The 18,475-nt window shown below is 44.0% G+C and overlaps 1 protein-coding gene across 4 annotated transcripts; it reads right to left on the reverse strand.

Annotated features, from left to right (window-relative positions):
- Positions 1-3,546: 3,546 nt before the first annotated feature.
- On the reverse strand, positions 3,547-18,082 carry LOC142943724 (polypyrimidine tract-binding protein 2-like). 4 transcript variants are annotated; one of them, XM_076085417.1, is made up of 14 exons: positions 17,992-18,082; positions 16,817-16,844; positions 14,156-14,216; positions 11,495-11,667; positions 10,913-11,053; positions 10,424-10,579; positions 10,194-10,304; positions 9,865-10,063; positions 9,580-9,695; positions 7,556-7,589; positions 6,739-6,831; positions 5,653-5,869; positions 5,334-5,411; positions 3,547-5,020 (listed from the first exon to the last, which is right to left on the reverse strand). In XM_076085417.1, exons 1-14 carry the CDS (start codon positions 17,997-17,999, stop codon positions 4,891-4,893), a joined length of 1,545 nt encoding a protein of 514 aa, XP_075941532.1. In that variant the 5' UTR covers positions 18,000-18,082; the 3' UTR covers positions 3,547-4,890. The 4 variants fall into 4 exon arrangements, with proteins under 4 accessions (XP_075941532.1, XP_075941531.1, XP_075941530.1 ...); XM_076085416.1 differs by having other exon boundaries at positions 9,853-10,063; XM_076085415.1 differs by lacking the exon at positions 17,992-18,082 and adding an exon at positions 17,093-17,909.
- Positions 18,083-18,475: the final 393 nt, after the last annotated feature.

The raw sequence follows: 18,475 nt of genomic DNA on the forward strand, positions 1-18,475 counted from the left end.
GGATTTTTGTATTTTAAGGACACTTGCAGGCTCACAAGTGTGCATGAGTTCAAAAAAATTAATAATAATAGATCTCAAAATGTCTGGCTGTCGCATGTTCGGTTGTCAGAATGAATATTCCGACAGTGGACTCGAGGTTTCAGAGCAAACAGGTGTTTCAGTTTTTAACAAGTGACCATGTTAACTGGTGACTGTTCAGCCCAATGCGTCCATGGTCACCCGTTCAACCAAAAGTTGACTACCATTGACTGTTCAAAAATGCTCATGTTTGTAGCTCCCATTTTAAAACTGAACAAAGTCAAACCCCTTAGCCTTATATGTGATGGTGTCTGACGTTCTGTACATGAACACAGATAACGGAGTTGGATCATCTAGTGACTTGTAGCTCGTAATGTCGCTCTGGTGTAATGTCATGAACATATCTGGTCACTAAATATTGGGCCAAACAAAGGGTCTGTTCAACAGCAATGGTGCTTGGGTGAAGAGTTGGAGGGTACGGGTGCCGTTGTGACTCAAATTGTTGCTTCACCTAACAAAGCTCAGCGCAAGTTCAATCATTAAGACTCTTTATGTCACGGCTCCGCTGTGACCTCAGCTTGTCTCCCCTGTTGTCTGTCTGTCTGTGTGGCTTGAGTGCGGCTGCAATCATCCGGCACCTGGGCTCATCTCCTCACCTGACAACAATTACACCTTCAGCTTAAATACCCCGGCTTCCTGCAGTCTCATCGCCAGATTGTTCCTTCAACTCAGTGGTAGCTACACCTCGGCCCCTTTGAGTTTAAGTCTTCTCTTAGCGAAAGTTAGCCTTTTTGACGTTTTTAACTAACTTGTGTTTTCCCTCTGCCTCAGCGAGTCCCGTGCCACGTCGCCGCCCAGACGCCGCCGCACACACCGCCTCGCTGCTCCACCTGCATGCTCCACCTGCATGTTCCACCGGCTCCACAGACAAGCCAAATAAAACCCTTTTTTCACCTACTCTGCTGTCCCGGTGTCTGCGTTTGGGTCCAGGATAAACCGACCATAACACTTTATGCTTCATTCATTCACAATTCTCTCTCTTCACTGGTAGTTAAACCAACCAGGTATCTTGCCACGATCTCTGTCAGCCAATCATGTCGCTGCTTCTCCTCTCTGTTGCCCTCAGCTGTCATTTTCGGTGAAATCCTGGCACTCTCCAGTCATCATGGAGGTGAATTGTCAGTTTTGTTGCTAAAGGATATAAAAGGAGCTGTAAAGTGCCATCTGTGCATTTTTCCTTAGCGTTGATAAGCTAACAAACAAGCTCGCCGACGGCAACACAATGGTTTTATATGTGAAGCGACCGAGCCATGTTTTCTTTGATAAGAGTTCAACTTAACCATGTGACGCTCAGGTTGTAATGTTATCCTACAACCTAACTTTGGCACAAAGAAAAAGGCTGAGTTCTTAGTTAACGTGACGTCGCTGCTTGTTATGTGTGCTTGAAGAGTTACGCTGAGTTGAACATGTTCAGGAGATGGACTTGGTCTGGAACTGCGCCTGCATGTGTAAGAACACGGATGAGTGCACATTCCAATGCCTCACGCCATTTTCACTTATTGACGGTCGGGCGTGGTAATGCACAAAAGAAACACAATGTGTCGGGACGGGCAGCGAGGAAGACTGGGAGGTACCAAACATGGACCATATTTAAGATTAGAAGACGTAAAGGCAAAAAAATCTGATTTGAAAAACATTTCACGGGGAAGGCTGTGCATCAAACATGTTTGTTCGACCTGGAGAATGAGAAAATATATCATTTTAAAAGGGAACTTCACACATCCTTCACCGTCTGCTGCACAACCCTCGGATAGTGGCAGTTCAGGTAAATGTTTTTTTACCATCCACAATAAGACATGAAGAACAAACAACGTGACATTGTCATTCATGAACCTCAACAGACGGTTATTACTATATTATCAAAAATAATAAGTATGAAGCTTATCTGACATGTCTTTTATGGATGGTTCAGTGGGCCGATGCGTTTGTAAATAAAGTTTCACTGTTATTAATTGTATTACTCATATTGTATTAATACACAGCTCCTGATGGATGGGCTGAGGTCGATCCTACTTATTTATTCATAATGTGAAAAATGGCATTTGAGCCTATTAGCGTTATGTATTTTTGACGGGACTCTAATGAATCAAAGGTTTCCCAGTGAGCGCTGAATTAGTGGAAACACAAATAGGCACGGACTACAGACTCAGCTTCTTAGTTCAGGTTCTGTTGTGTTTTCTGTACATTGGGACGTTTATGTAGCACACTTCTTCCCAGGACATACATCTATATGGGATATTAATACAAGAGCAAGTCCATTTTGTTTTACCTACTTCTCTGTACAACACTGTAGCTAACAAGGTGAGAAGGTCGTTTTTCATTACACTGTGATTACATTTGTATTAATTATTTATTGATTCATTTATTGCAGCGCTGCGAGGCGCACCGCGTACGATGAATACGACTGTCAACACGTCACAAGGCTGAGTGATCGGCTTCATTTCACCGGCTCGTGCAATTAATGAGTGACGCTACTTTCACCCATCTGACGAGTTCATATCAGGATGTATAATATCCTGAGAATAGAGGCTAAAGCTACTGCTAACAATGTACTCTGTGGTCAGCTGCAATGCTTTCATAATAACAAAAATATATTTTATTCAATGGCCCAATCAAAGTGACCTTACATCACAAAAGATCAGAAATAAAACATACGACGCCGCAGAGCTCAGCAGAGTTAACGTGGGTACAAGATAAGATGTTGCAGTTAAAGCTAGTTTAAAAACATGGGCTCAGTTTAGTTAGTTCCATACTGATAGAAAGGAGCGTATTACTGTATCCACTGTCCTTAGATTCTTATTTAATTTCCCACAATTGTCAAATAAGATAAAATGAAGCGATGACATTTTGGCCGGACGTGGGTGCATCGTGGCTGGCTGTACAACCAGGAAAGCGGGAATCGTAGTTCTTAAACTTTGCATGTACTTGTACGGCGAGCGTTCCTCTATTAGCGGACCGTTTGTTTCACCGCGGCTTTATTTGTCAGCAGCGGAGGTTGCCTCTTGGCATGGATTAAAGCGGTGTGCGAAACACAACGCCATTCTGCAGCAACACCATGTGGATGTAATTGGCTGAACATTAACCAAGTGTGTACAGAGCAATTAATGCTGGAACGCTTACAATGGCGTAAAATGCAGAGCCTGGAAAAATGACAAATGTGGCCATTTCTGTAATTGATTTAGTGTGAGAGCAAGTAGATAGATCAGAGAGCAAGGCAGATTAGAGACTGATTAGAAAATAGGCAACTAGCAGAAGAGAGGAGAGCAAGACATCAAAGGAATAGATTGTGTCAGTTGGCAGGGTGGGAAACGCATCAACACAAATGTACTGGTCCTGTGAATTAGTGCGATCAGAGGGCTCAATCTGGCGTATCAGAGCTGGCTTTGGCTCCTTTCCCACCCTGGGACTGAAGATGGCTTCAGAAGTGAGCAGACAGAACAGAGAAGTGAGAGACAGAGGAGGTGAAAGTGGAGCTACAGAATAGTTTTATTAAGCATGCTACAGACGTAATGCAGAATACACAAGAGAGACCATGAGGGAAAACTCAACAAAAACAAAAAAGAGCAGGACACCAAGGCGTACCTCCCCTTGTTAGAAAATAATTCATCCTTTAATTGTGCCTCTTCAGAACTATACCAAATCATTACATTTTCAGCTGTATAAAATCAGACTTGAAAAAAAAAAAAATACAATACACAACTATTATTTCTGAGCAATAACCTCAAGCCAAGGTTGGGTAGTTTAAAAACATCGGGAATTAAGTCACCACTTGAAAGTTCTGGGCATCAGTGTGTTCAAATACTTTTTTTTTTGCATTAGTTCAAATGAATTAAACCACTGAAGGCACAGAAACTTTGGTCCAACTGAGGAGCCCTCTCCATGTAAACTGTCACATGACAAATACATCACAGTGGACTCGTCTCACTGCTTCCACAGCATGCAACGCTTTCTGAAGTGAGATCCTGTCACAACTACACATGCTTTAGAGAACCATTGTCACTGACAGTAAACACCTCATGGAACACATGTGGGAGAACAAAGCACAGGGACGGCTTCCACAAATAAAACACGGATACCTTCGCCACGTTGTGATGTTTGGTTGAATATGTGGAATCAAAACTGGGGGAGAAGGATCTTACGCTGAACGTACTTGTGGAATATTGGCGTTCAAAGTGAAGCTGCCTGTCGTGGGATTGCTTTTAAACTCGTACATTTAGCCTCAAGGAATATTCTCTTCTGTTGCTTAACTATAAAAAGGGAAAATGTTATGAATGCAAAACCCCCCCAAAGAGCTAAAAACAACTGTAACAAAGTTTAGAGGACAAAACAGCTTGTCTTCTCACTGTCCCTCAAAAATATATACCAATACCAATGTGCCTCAAACGCATAGGAGGGTAATAAATGAACATGTCCAGCTGTAGGAGCAGTTGATATTGTCAAGTAAGGCACATAAGTACTGTATCTTTCCAACTAAATAAAGAGTTAAACACCGATCGACATCAAACTATCATAGAGAGGGGGAGGGGGGGGGGGGGACATAATACAGAGGTACAGTTAAGAACAGCTGGGAGGATCCAGTATCTGCAAAAAACTAGTTTCCTTTCAAAAAAAAAAAAAAAATGATGTCAGAAATGTCAGTCTCTCTCTCTCTCTCTCAAGGAATGACAGGATCAACAAAAGCCCAACAACAACTGATTCACTCAATATGGTCGACCCCCCCCCCCCCCCCCCGCCCCGCCCCAGTGTACAGACACAGTCTGTAAGGTTTCTGACCACCAGCTCCCAGACTGTGGGTCACGTTGGCTGCTGTTCTTAGATGGTGGACTTAGAGAAGGAGACTCTCAGGTGCTGGCTGCCTCCCATGTTATAGTTGTGCAGGTCAATCAAGCCCTGGATGGCCTCCTCCACCGTCGACATCTGGATCAGAGCCATTTTGCGATCCCTATAAAAAACACGACAGTGTTATGTAGGAAATTAACCTGTGGATCGGGTCTGATGGTGTGCTCATGATGTACTGCTCCGGTACAACCTCACCGTGAAGGCGGTTAACCCCAAAATCAGCAAAAGCTCCAGCTCTGACGCATTAAATGTTCGCTGACCTTTAAGAAGGACCGGCGCGTGACAAGCCTCTTTTTACCTATTTAACTGAACTAAACTATTTATTAACAATCACGGATTGTTCCAAGATGGAAGGATCCTCAGCAGTAACATGTCATCAGGTCCCGTATATCATGCAGTGGGATAAGTCTACGTACTGGAAAAACTTGAAAGCTTTCACAGTTCCTCCAGCGTTTGAGAAGAGCAGCCGCAGGTCATCCTCCGTCACGTCTTGTCTGTTGAGACAAAGGTCACACAGTCAGTGTTTCTCATGCTGCATTTTATTCTATTTTTATAATAGATATATAATTAGACTTCTCCAAATCTGGACAAATTGTCTTGTAAGTCGTGGTCCGGTGCAAAATGGACCTGCATGAAGAGCTGTGGCTGTTTCATGAGACACAGCATTCTCCAGCATCAACAACAATCAGTATCAACACCGCTGACTGACCCCGAGCTCGCTGGCCTGGTACTCACGGGACGTTGGAGAGGTGGAGGGTGCCAGACGGCGGGAAGATGTTCTGGAAATTCTTGGAGCCGGGTTTCTTGAAGCGATGAAGTGGGGAGTTGGCGTAGTCCTTGGTCAGGCCCTGGTCGTCCAGGCCGTCCCGGGGCAGAGCCACGGTCTGGTGCTTGGACAGCGTCACGCGGATGATCTTCCCGTACATCTTCTGGCCGTTCAAGTGGCTCATCGCTTCGGCCGTGGGAAAAAGAAAGGCAGGTCATGGGTGAGGACGCTGCTGCCCGTCATGTGGTGTTCATTGGCTTTACTAACTGAAGCCAATAATGAGAAAACTTATAGTGAAAATAAACACAAACAACCATAAAATGAGAAACCGTGCTCATGTTGATGTCGTCAGACATTGAAATAATAAAGTGAGGATCGTTGTATTCCTCCACTCAGCTTGCTCACTAGGTGATGACAGCTCTTCATGAAGTCAACTTCTTTTCACACAACAACAAACAGGAGGAGTGATGAGCAGGCCTTACTCTGGCTACTGGGACTGTTCTATTGAAGGACAGCATAGCCTCTGAACAGACCTGTCCATCAATTTGAGAGCGATAACAGGTTCAACTCTGGAGTTTGACATTTCGGTGGTGGTTGTCTTTCATATGAATCACAGCTCTTTGTGTACGATACAGCTATAGGGTTAAAACCAGAGCGCCCCATTGTGATACCTGAGTGAAGGACTATCACCAGGCATCACGTCTTTACATTTTACCAGCTGTATCAAAGTGCCCCCCCTCCCACTTCTACTGCGGCTCCATTTGTCCATTTACGCAAACAAAGTCATGTTGATGACGTTTGTCATTTTGCTTATTACTAATGCAAAACAAGCATTTAGCAGCATTGCGCGGTCGGAACAGGTTTTAAATTGTCACAATGGAAAAACAATGCATGAAATCAAACTGGTGTGAGCTTACACACACCGAGCCGGCAAAACCAGAAATGGTCCGAACTCTTATCTGTAAGACTCAGTTTGCTCTCAGTTCATTGCCCCCTTGGATGCAGCATCGACTTCCTGCTGCTAGCATCACAGGTGGACGGTGACAACTGCTCACCTAGCTGGGCCTGGTTGGAGTCTGACATCTGAATGAGAGCGCTGTCCTTCTTATTGTAAAGAATCTTCACCCTCTGGACATCGCCGTACACTCCTGCGTTAGAGCCACAGGCAGGCGGGAGGAGAAGAGGTGAGGTGGAGAGAAAGCAGACAGTTAGAATAGAACGGAAAGTCAGCGCTGGAGGCAAAGGATATTTAAAAAGGCAAGAAACACAGAAGAGAGACTAGCAGAGTACACACAAGAACTTTACAGCAGACTTTTGAGTGAGAGGTGTGTAGAGAGAACAGGTAAAGAGAGAAGAGACACCCTCTAAACAGATACGGTATCATGCTGTGTCAGATGGCTAGAAATCATAGCAATAAAACAGCATGCAGAGATATTGACTTAACCGTGCATTAACAGATTACTACCTAGTGAATTTTAGGGCAAAGTAATCAACATTAACCCAAACCAATAAACAGGGGGTCAAAATGTATTACAAGTGACTAAACAAGCTAGTGTGCGCAAACATAAGCTTGCAATTATAATAATAAGAATAATAAGAATAACAAATGTCTCAAATATAGAATGGAAATAAAACAAAAAGAGAAGGTAGAAGAGAGAGAGAGAGAGAGAGAGAGTTGGAGAGAGAGAGAGAGAGTTGGAGAGAGAGTTGGAGAGGGAGAGAGAGTTGGAGAGAGAGTTGGAGAGGGAGAGAGAGAGAGAGTTGGAGAGAGAGAGAGAGTTGGAGAGGGAGAGAGAGAGAGAGTTGGAGAGAGAGAGAGAGTTGGAGAGAGAGAGAGAGAGAGAGCGAGAGAGAGAGCTAACGATAACATACCGAAGAGGGTAAACAGACTTTGGGGCGCAACCATCTTTAGAGGGAGAGAAGAGCAACAAGCAGCGTGAGACAGGTAGAGAGGTAGAAGAGTCGGAGCGGAGCGGAGGTAGAGATGGACAGATCGATCCAGAACGGAGGTAGGTAGGAGGAATGGTGGTTTTTGTTTTTCCCCCCGGAGAGTGATGGAGGTGGTGGGTCATGGAGTAGGGGAGCAGGCGGCGAAAAGGGGTGTCATGGGGGGGGGGAGAGGGGAGGGGTTTGTTAATGTGGGGCGAGGTGGTGGAGAAAGAAGGGGTGATTTGATGGATTAAAAAGTCCCCCACCATCACACAGTGTGGGTGGGGGTGGGGTGGGGGGATGGAGGGGAAAAGGGAGGGGTGGGGGTGGAGAGAGAGAGGAGGAGATGAATTGGGAGGCAAATGCAAATTGGGGGGAAAATAAAAAAAAATTAAAAAGTGAGGGGGGAGGGGGAGGGACAAAAATAAAATATAGGTCAGTACACTGGAATAATGCAGGTAGTTTGGTCAGAGATAATGGCTTGGATCAATGTTCTCTTTAGTCAAAATACAGCAAGTAACCAAAGTAGCCAAAATGTCTTTCACCCTGGACAAGCATGGGGGGGTAAAGGTACATTCATGTCAAAATCATAAGAAAATCAGCAATATGAAAGTCAGAACCATGAGATCAAAAACAACATGCAGCAGGTCGGAAATCTGAAGATCTATCTTTCAGCGAGGGAGGATGCTACTCCGAGAGTGTGAGAAGCTGGGGGGGGGGGGGGGGGGGGGCCTATGTTAAAGAGTCCATGCAGTTCAAATTTTGTTCCGTCGTACAATTTAGCATGCAAGAGTTGATGTGAAGGCCGCCTGGGTAAAACGTGGCGTTCACACAAGTCTGAGAGGCTAAAAGAAAGAGGAAGCGCAGTATCTGAACATCAAGTGTTTAGCTGAGATACTGCCACAGGCTCCTGTATTACACAGTCACTGAGAGAACAGACTGATGGGGGAAAGAGACAGAGACATTAGGCGAGACATATCGGATGCCCTTTAAGTCACAGTAAAAGAAGAAAGTCTGAGGAAGAGGGATTAAAGACTGAGGAAGCTTTCAGAGAGGCAGGTATTTGTTCCCAGGTTAGGAAGACCACAGAATGATTTCATATGAGCTTTCATATGAGCTGAGGAGAAGTGAGGAGAGCTTAGAGAGAAAAACAGAAGAGAGACAGTTAGCAGAGTTAGATACAGTTCGACAAGAGAAGGAAGGGCAGAACATCGGAGGGGAAAGAGGGGAGGTGACAGCAAACCCCCTCTCTCTCTCTCACAGGGACATAATGAGTCTTGACAAAAAGTTTAATAAAATTCAGCAAGGCTCTTGGTATGTAAGGAAAAGCAAAGAAAAAGGTTAGACTCTTTATATATATATATATATATATATATATATATATTTTAACTTCATATCAAAACTAACTGGAATAACGAGGTCCAGTCAAGCTCTTCTACAGCAGTTTGGATACTCAAGCTTTAATGTCACGTGTCCCCCTCAGTCAGTTCAGAGATCAGTGACCACCAGGACATAAATTAAATTGCACGTCACAGCTCCGAAGTTCAAAATTCCGTAAATACCGGAAAGAAAATGAGTTTCTAGAAATATGGACTCTATGGACAGGTGTTCTCCCTCAGACATTATCAGCTTGGCTACAGGAAAACTGAAGTCAAACAAATGGTGCACAACACCACCCTCGCATCCTGAGAAGAATGAACACAGATTCGTCCAAGATCACGGAAGCATGACAGCCTAATACGCCAAATAAGGTGATTCGAGTTGTGTCTTCAGGCCAAATTTGTGCAAAACATTTCAAAGTGAACCTTCTTAATGTCTCCTCTATATCAGACACAAGACAATGACAAATAGAAGCACAAGGAGGTCTGGCCACAACCCCAAAAAAGAACAGATGGATGAAGATGGTGGGTAGGGGTTCCATCTGACTGGTGTGTGTGTGTGTGTGTGTGTGCAGGTGTGTTACTGACCTCCTCGTTGAGGTTGCTGACCAGAAGGACCCCACTGGACCCCGCCTGTCCAGCGAGCGCCACCCTGCCTGCAGCAGCAGCAGCCGCCGCCGCAGCGCTCAAAGGGTTCAGGGCTCCTGACAGGAAGTAGACAAAGACAATGGTGGAATGGAGAGCAGCTCTTTCACTACACCGCTAAGCAAGGACGCAACTTGTCTCACGGGACTTAAACTCAGCCAGCTGGTTACAAACCACAACATAATGAAAAGGAAGAGAAAGAAAAGTGTGCTCTACCTGGGATCTTACCGAGGAGGGAGTTGGAGTCTTTGCTGAAGGCGGCGGCCACCGTGCAGTCGAGGCTGGGCTGGCCGTCGCCAGCAGGCAGCTCGGGTCGCGTGTAGTCGCGACTCTTGTCGTTGTTGTACTTGACATTTAGGTTGACCAGTTTGGAGAAGTCGATACGCAGCGTGCAGCATGAATTGTAGATGTTCTGGCCATCCAAGGCCTGGCAGGAGAGATAAAAAAAATCCATCATATATGTTGAACTATTACATTTGGTTTTGCAAAGCCCCGGCTATCAGAACAGCAGATGAATAATAAAGATGCGTGACATGACTAGTGGGAGCGGCTGGTACCAGTTTGGCCTGCTGTGCATTGACGGGATCGCTGAACTGCAGAAGGGCTTGGAACTGATTGTTCTTGGTGAATGTGATTATCTTCATGACCGTGCCGAACTTGGAGAAAATCTGCAAACAAAATATTTAACACAAACTTAAAACATTCAAGTACAAACGGTGGATATTGTGTCACGTGCCGACTGAGTCGTTTGCCACTGAGTGGGGGGGTCAGGGCAGCTGCTGCGTACCTGTTGCAGTACGTCCAGCGTTACGGGGTAAAACATGTTATCGATGATGATCCGCAGCACGGGACTGGAGGCTGCGGCGAGAGCCTCCTGAACGTCGGAGCTTGGCGACCCGCCGGACTGGACAGCTGACACCGCCTGAAGAACCGCCTGGGTCCGCTACGGCCAAACACAATGTGTCATCACTTCCTTTAACAATGGTGACCCATTTTATTCATTATTGATGCAAACATTGACACGCGTGTCCAGGCTTGCCAAATATGCCCCTATGGTTGTTGGTAATTAGACACAGAGAACATCTTTATATTTATACTTTGTTTTACCTCAACTTACTTCAGAATATTAAAGTATTAAGAGGACCAAACAAAAAAACTCTAGTTCTCAATCTAATGCTGACAAGACACAAGAGCACTAAGAGATTAAATGAACTGCTGTCATGTTTGTTTAAAATGAGCTTTCCAAACAGTGGTCAGATAGTCTGGCTCTACTCACCTGATTGCCGGAATCGGTTTTGAGTTCTTTGTGATTGGAGTACTGGATAAACACAGGGACGTTGCGGATGTGAGGCGTTACAGTAGTGTAGTAGTTGACCATGGTGATGGCTGTCTCCTCCGTCCCCATCTCCAAGAACGCCTGGAACAAGTGACGAGAGAAAACAGATCTCTGATCAGTTCCCCACCACTGTTGCCAAGAAGTAATTCTCTGATCATGTATACATGGCTTCAACTAAACTTGGACAAATATATGTAAAGTCATTTGATGTATCCTGCAAGTAGCAGACACGTTCAAATAAACATGCCAAACTACATAACATCTATGCCAGAGGGTCACTGCTGCAAAGTGTATCACAGTGAACTGCGGTTTCAGATTGATAAAGATTGGACGACACACGGACATCGGTCCTGTGAGGAGAACAAAGCAGCCAGGAATGACAGGAATCTAGGGGACAGATGCCAAGTGTCCCCTCCAGCCTTCCTCAGCAGAACCACAATAGGCTGAGCCTTTGTATGGCGCTGCAGGCATGCTTCACAAGCAGTTCCAAGATAGCAAGACCCATTCGTTTCCACCACTCACCTGGTTCTTTCCCTTCAGTGTGAGGATATTGGTGACTTTGCCGAAAGGCAAGCCCAGGGCGATGACTTCGGTCTCCGAGGCCTCGTTGGGCAGTTTCCTGATGTGGAGCACGCGAGACGGCGGGGCCTCCTCCACCCTCAACTTTTTACTGTCACTGCCGTTGGAAGCCCCGTCTAAAGGTTCAGCACAAGCATTGATTAGCACGACTAAACGACAGCCACTCTAAAGGACAAGGCCGGCGCTACTCTGTATGCAAGAAAAGCCACAATGTCTTTGCAATCCATCGTGAAATCTTTAAACGATCAGGCTGGATCAAAAGACTCTCTCTCAGCCCCATTGGTTCCTACTCAAAAGAGAATTATTTGAAATAGTCATTACTATATACCACAAAAGGCTCCGTCATTTCACAAAACTGGCCACTGTAGTTTTTAGCAAGTGTTTCTCAAATGGGAGGAAATGCATCTGCATTTGATGGAGACTATTTTCAGTCCCCAATACGGATTAATACACATTCAGTGCTCTAGTGAGTATTTGGGAAAACAGGACGCTGTGTGTGTGTTCATGCTAATGAAAGAACATGTGTGGCTCATTGATGTGTTTTAACAACAATGGAGCTCTATGACCCAGAGGAAAAAGATCGATCTTTGCGCACGCACGCGCACGCGCACGCACACACACACACACACACACACACACACACACACACACACACACACACACACACACACACACACACACACACACACACACACACACACACACACACACACACACACACACACACACACACACACACACACACACACACACACACACACACACACACACACACACACACACACACACACACACACACATTAAGAGGATCAATTCATCAATTTAAAAAATGATGTCACCAGAAGTATTCAAAAGCTCCCCAAACCTTACATTTCCAGTGCGCGTGTTGTTGATCTACAACAAGATCAGGGAATGTACTGTATACTTCAGAACACAGTGTTTCCATGTTAAGTGTTAAGTGTTGTACATATGCTTAGTTGGGAATAGTACACCTCCCTTACACAACTGCTGCTGCTTCATGAGACTGCTGATGGCTAAGGGGCAGCCTGGAGTCTGGATGCGTCTACATCCATCTAAGTACTCCATTGATCAACAGCCCTTTGTCATTTCAGAGCGTTTGGATGCATCTTTCCCCATGTGAATGCATAATGGCGGACACCGACTGCTCACAAAGTTAGGACTGATCGTAGAAGCTCACATGAAGGCATCATCACATGCGTACCATCTCTCAACCAGAATACAGTCGTTTCAGATGGGATAGAGAATACATTACCCCAACTTACAACTCAAAAAGGTGCTTCAATCATCAGGGATAGCTAGCGCTTGTTCAGGATTCATTAAAGGGCAACCTGACCTCATCCATGACCGCCTACCTGTCAGCACTTTCAATGCAATCTTAATGTGGTGAAAGTAAACATCCAGACACCGTTATACACAATGTCGTCTTAAGCGATAATAAGAATTAATATGAGATCTGCTGATGGGACCCAGTGTAGTTAAATCAAATTATTGTATTAGTCTGATTACTCTGTATTTGTGTGCATGTAAACACTTTTCTTTCATCTATCATTTTACTTGCAACTGTTAAGTTCTTAATTAAATGAGAAAATACTCATTTGTTATGCATGTAATTTACACAGGAGTACAGGAACAAACAAAGGCTCTACCCCGTGGTTATGTTACATAGACTTTATTTATTCAACTACCAGAAAACATCTAACATAGCTATATCGATGACCTATATTGGGATAGAAGATTTTGGCCGCATCACCCAGCCCTAATTTACACTATTACCTAGTAATCTCTGTTACATGTTCCACTGCTCAAATAAACGACTCTGGTGCTTGGTCTTCTTGAAGTACTGACACTAAATGAATCTAGACGATAAAAGATTGACAGTATGCTGAGCATGCACACAGTAGTCTTTGCCAGTCAAACCACCCTGCTCATGTAAACTGTGAGGGGCCATCTGTTACAGATGCTTCTTCTGAAAGCTAGCATAGCAGCACTGGGAATCCCTGCATCTAAGGAAGCGTCCATCCATATCTGCGAGACTGGTAATTCAAGATCACCAATGGCTGACATTGTGAAGCTACCCAAATAAAGGCAGCCTGACCATCTTTATCTCACTTTATTAGACAGGTCCCTGGGGTGACATTAGCTTGGAGGGGGCCGTTGTGCAGCGATGGCAGACTGGGACTTTGATTAAAGACCCCTGCGTGCGCCTTTATTTGGTGGCAGAGTGTTTAATAGCCTAATTTTGTCCATCTTCTCTTTGTGGCGCCACAAGCAGCTCTTTCAGTCATCCTTTATTCTGTGATTTTCTTCTGATAAGGTCTAAACAGCGAGGAGGCATTAAATGCAGCGGTGTCCACGATGTCTGTTCTAGTCACGTGTTGTGATGTGTGGGTGCCCACCTACTGAGGAGCGTGATGGTGTTAAGACACTAAACAGCTCCTGTGGGAAACCGGTGTTCCGCAGCCCGTTTCACTCTTCCAACACAGATTAATCTTTCATTTCCTTTCATGCCGCCTGCCACTAACGATTGCCTGCAAATTCCATCAAGCCCCCTCCCCATTAAAGGCTGGTCAGAAACAAACTCACCACTGATACTGCTCACGCCAGAGTTGGGACTGCTGTACATACTCAGCTCGTCTGATCCCCTCTGAGGAAAGAAAGACAGACGGTTAGGTACAGTTGTGAAATAATAGGGGAAACCATTTCCATTTTCAAGACAGGCCCTCAAAGACGACAATGAAGCAGAGGTCTCTGAAGACAGTTTAAAGGAGGGAGGAGGTGGAGAGGGACATAAAACAAGAAGTGGTCTGCTCCTCCTCTTCTGGTGTGGGTTTAATCTTGCTGAATTTAAGATGTCAAGATGTGTCATTTCATCCTGAGCTATACGAGGTCCCAGAAGGTTTGCTGGAGCTGACGGGCGCCCTGTGCTCTTAAACCTGACTGATGGGATGAAGAGGGAACCTGGCTGGGGACCCATTACACACACAACTTTATAATAGCTTCACACACCCCTCTTTCTTTCTGTCCGACTAAATTTCAACAAATTGTTCTTTTGTCACTAACATTCTTTATGGTTGCTGTAAACTAGGCGTTGCAGGCCGCCGCTACAGCGGCGTGACACAAATAAATTGATACCGTCAGGCCAAAATGTGAGCACACGGGGCACCGGCTGCAAGAATGCAAGAAATTAGTTCTCTCCCAACAGCTGGCAACCCCCTCGGTTTAGTCTCCGACACTGAAATATTGATGAAATAAACAGGATGACAAAGACCCTCCATATCAGCGGAATAGACATTTTATGAGTGTTCCGTTTCCCTTTGAGAGTGGACTTTAACTTTGTTTTGTGCAGACGGAAATGCAGCAGACAGTCGACAAATCAGGTTAGGTAGCCACAACGACAATGCACTTACACAAGGAAACAGGTTTGTTTGGTGATCAGCAGGGACACGAGCCCTGCCCATTTCATTAAAGCCATTCTAATGCAATGAAAGTTCAAAACATATGTTTTAAAGAAATCAAATTGGTCTTGCGTTAAAATGCAGGTATAATGCTGTAAAAGGAAATGTAACATCTCTTTAGAATTATTTCATGCTTGTTGTGGTACAGAAAGCTTAAATATAAGGCAGAGGGTTTCTAAATGTGCTAAAAATGCTGAAGTCAACAACATCTATGAAACTTCATTAATCATTTAAGTTAGCAAATATGCCAAAAGCGCACTGGTTCATTTGTCTTAAATATGAATGCTGATATTGTTAGTCTTGTATGATCAGACATGCAAACTCTAAGTAGTGACATGATACCAAACTACCAGGTAGGGGGGCAGATTTTCAGCCTTTAGGAGCCTTTAGAGATTATAATACATTGAGAAAACAACATCTCGCTTTGATAAACATAATACGTTTTATTGCATTTTGATTGTTTTAATCACAATCTCTGACAACAGGTAAGATGGGCCACAGGATAAACTGGCACTTCAGTTTAAGTACAAGCATCAAAATACACTAAAAACTACTCATAATGCAAAATGACCTATTTCAGGATAATATTATATTATAATAAATTAATGTATTAATGTGTTCATTGCTTTAATGTTGCAGCTGGCAAATGTGGTGGTCATCTTTATCTATTTATACATATTTCATCTTTCTTACTTTATATACTGCTGGGTTGCTTGTGAATTTGCGCCCTATTGACATCGTATCATCAGATAGACGATGATTGTTTTCTGTATTGTTGATCTGAATCGGCAATGTAACTAGGTAACTAAAGCTAACAGATAAATGCATTGAAGTAAAAAGTACAACTCTTTGCATTGAGAAACACCATGAAGTTAGCTAATGCTAGCTCGTTAAGCTAACATTACATACAAGGAAGCTAGCTTTTAACATTGATCTGTTCTGTCAGGCCACAGGGAATCAAACTTGACTCCAACGTGCCACTGACAATCATTCTCACGTAGTTCACTGAAGCCTGAGCAATGTTTGTGTGCTGCACCGTGGCCCCCACAACACGACAAGGATAACAACGCACGTTAATGTTCGCTACGGAAATAAAAGCTTGACATATTAGCCAAAGTCAAGAGTAGAGGTCGTCTTCAAGCCCACGTCACCTGGCAGACGAGGTCAAAGTTCCGATTGGCCCACGGAAATGAAATACTACACCAGTGATTGGACGATCCAATGAGGTTGATACCAGCCCGGGGCATAGACAGATAACGCACAATCCTCATTCCCTCCACACTCACTCATCACCGGCTTTAAATTGCACTTTTAAGATTTATTAAAATGTGTTACACAAGAAGCAAACTCCTTTAGACGAAAGAGAGAGAGCGTGCGAGGGCGAGTATGAAGTTGGCAGTAACGTTTCAAGTGTGAACGCAGTCGTGCAGTGTGTGGACACTTTATTTGTTGGTGAATAAATGCTACAACTCCACAAGACCCAAGCCAAGTTCCTGTGTCCTACCAGCCACCTGCTGATTAAAACAAAGGGGGTTAGCCCCGAAGTCAGCGACAACTTCAGCCCAGGCTCACTTTAAGTGGACTGACCCGTCTCATTTTAGCAGCACGCCACTCACCCCAAAGCTATGTAGGAATATTTGAAAAAAACACTAAAGTATCAATACCAAAGGAAAGATTAATGCAGACAATTATAATGTGCATTTTGTTTCATAATGTAGCAAGAGATGACACATGCACTGTCCAAAGTTTGTGTAGTGATCACTAAGCAAAGAACAAACAGAAAACTCACCTTCACTCCAACTGCAACATCACTGATGCTGAAAGAGAAACAATTTTCATTTGGTGAAAAGGTAGAGCTTTAAAATGGAAAACAGCATTTAAAAAAAGAATACATGATACCGTCAGATGCACAAGCATTTATGGCTTTTAAAGAAACTTGTTACGATGTCTATTAGGAAGTTTCAATTGTTGGGGGACAATTGTATGTTGTGATACATCACATAAACTGCAGATATGTGTTACAGTAAGTCCCAGAATTGCTCTAAGCCAAAGCCCTTCCACCTACAAGCCCAGCAACACCATCACTCCTACTGCGAGGCTGTTTAGTTTCCAGTCCTTCATTCTGAATATAGAATGCTGCCTGATACCAGTAACGTAACGTGTTAATTCACACTCCCTCCTTAAACACACACACACACACACACACATATATATATATATTCATATTCCTCCTCACACATCAACATTATGTGGCTTCATGCTGTTCTAGCCAAATGTATGACTCATAACACTTTGGTTGAAGTAAAATTGAAGTCCCGCTTCATGTCCACCCACAGTCTTAAACCGACACACCCGAGCACACTTAATGCAACCGTATACACTTTATAGCAAACACAGTAACGTTAGGCCCACATCACGACAGGAGTAATATAGCCGCTGGGTACCGTCTAACACCGTGCAGCTTTGCGAGATAATGGAGTGTTTGCACATATTGATTTTAGCCGGGACATATATAATATGCATTATCAGACGATTCCACACATTTACTGGACCCGCTCGGTCAGCTAAGCTAGCTGGTTAGCCACAACACAAAGGACCGACGTTACTGTAACGTTACATTAGTTAGCATAACGGGTTACTTCACTGCACGAGCCGCTTCGTTAACGTTAGCACACTGCTGCAAAAATAACGTTACTATTGCGGGAGAGTACATTTAGCAACTGTGTTAACATGTCCACTTAGAACATCGCCAAGTATTTCTAAATATAAGAAGCAATGCTGCTAATGTAATAAACAGCGGGCGTTAGCATGCTAACATTAGACACTTCCTTAATGGACGAGAGCGCGTGGCTATGGAAACACCTTAACGCAAGCATACGACTCATTATCAGCTTCTACTTAAAATGACGCATTCATATACGCAGTACTCTGTAGTACCTCGATAAAAGTCAAATGAGATATTACCCGTCCATTTCTGTAGAAATCTGTCAGTGCGTCCGCTTTCGGTCCTGTTGTCTTTCCAGTTTAAACCGACACTGCGCACGCACACATACACACGAGAGTAAAATGGAGGCAAGACGATGCAATGGCGGAAATAGTCGGAAAGTGTCGAATCTACTGAGCGCGCTGTCTATTGTTACAGCGACCAAAACACACTTACACGTATATTGAGTGAACATTGAGTAAATGTAACTGGGAGCGTAATGACGATGCTGTAACAAGAGAACCTCTTTGTACCTGATCCTCGTTTATTTTTGACAGGGATAGAAAACATGAAAGACCCTTTCAAATATGATAAAAGCCTGCAATAAATTGTCAGAAACAAAAAGGATCGGGCCACTGTTTGTACAAACTTAAATCTCAAGAATAAATAAATAGAATAAAGCATTATTTGAATTAATTATTGGGGTATCACATAACGAAATTGTAACTTTCACAGTCAGTTCAT

The sequence above is a fragment of the Anarhichas minor genome, unplaced genomic scaffold (assembly GCF_050575085.1).
Source record: "Anarhichas minor isolate MPS153535 unplaced genomic scaffold, ASM5057508v1 ptg000155l, whole genome shotgun sequence".
Classification (NCBI taxonomy): domain Eukaryota; kingdom Metazoa; phylum Chordata; class Actinopteri; order Perciformes; family Anarhichadidae; genus Anarhichas; species Anarhichas minor.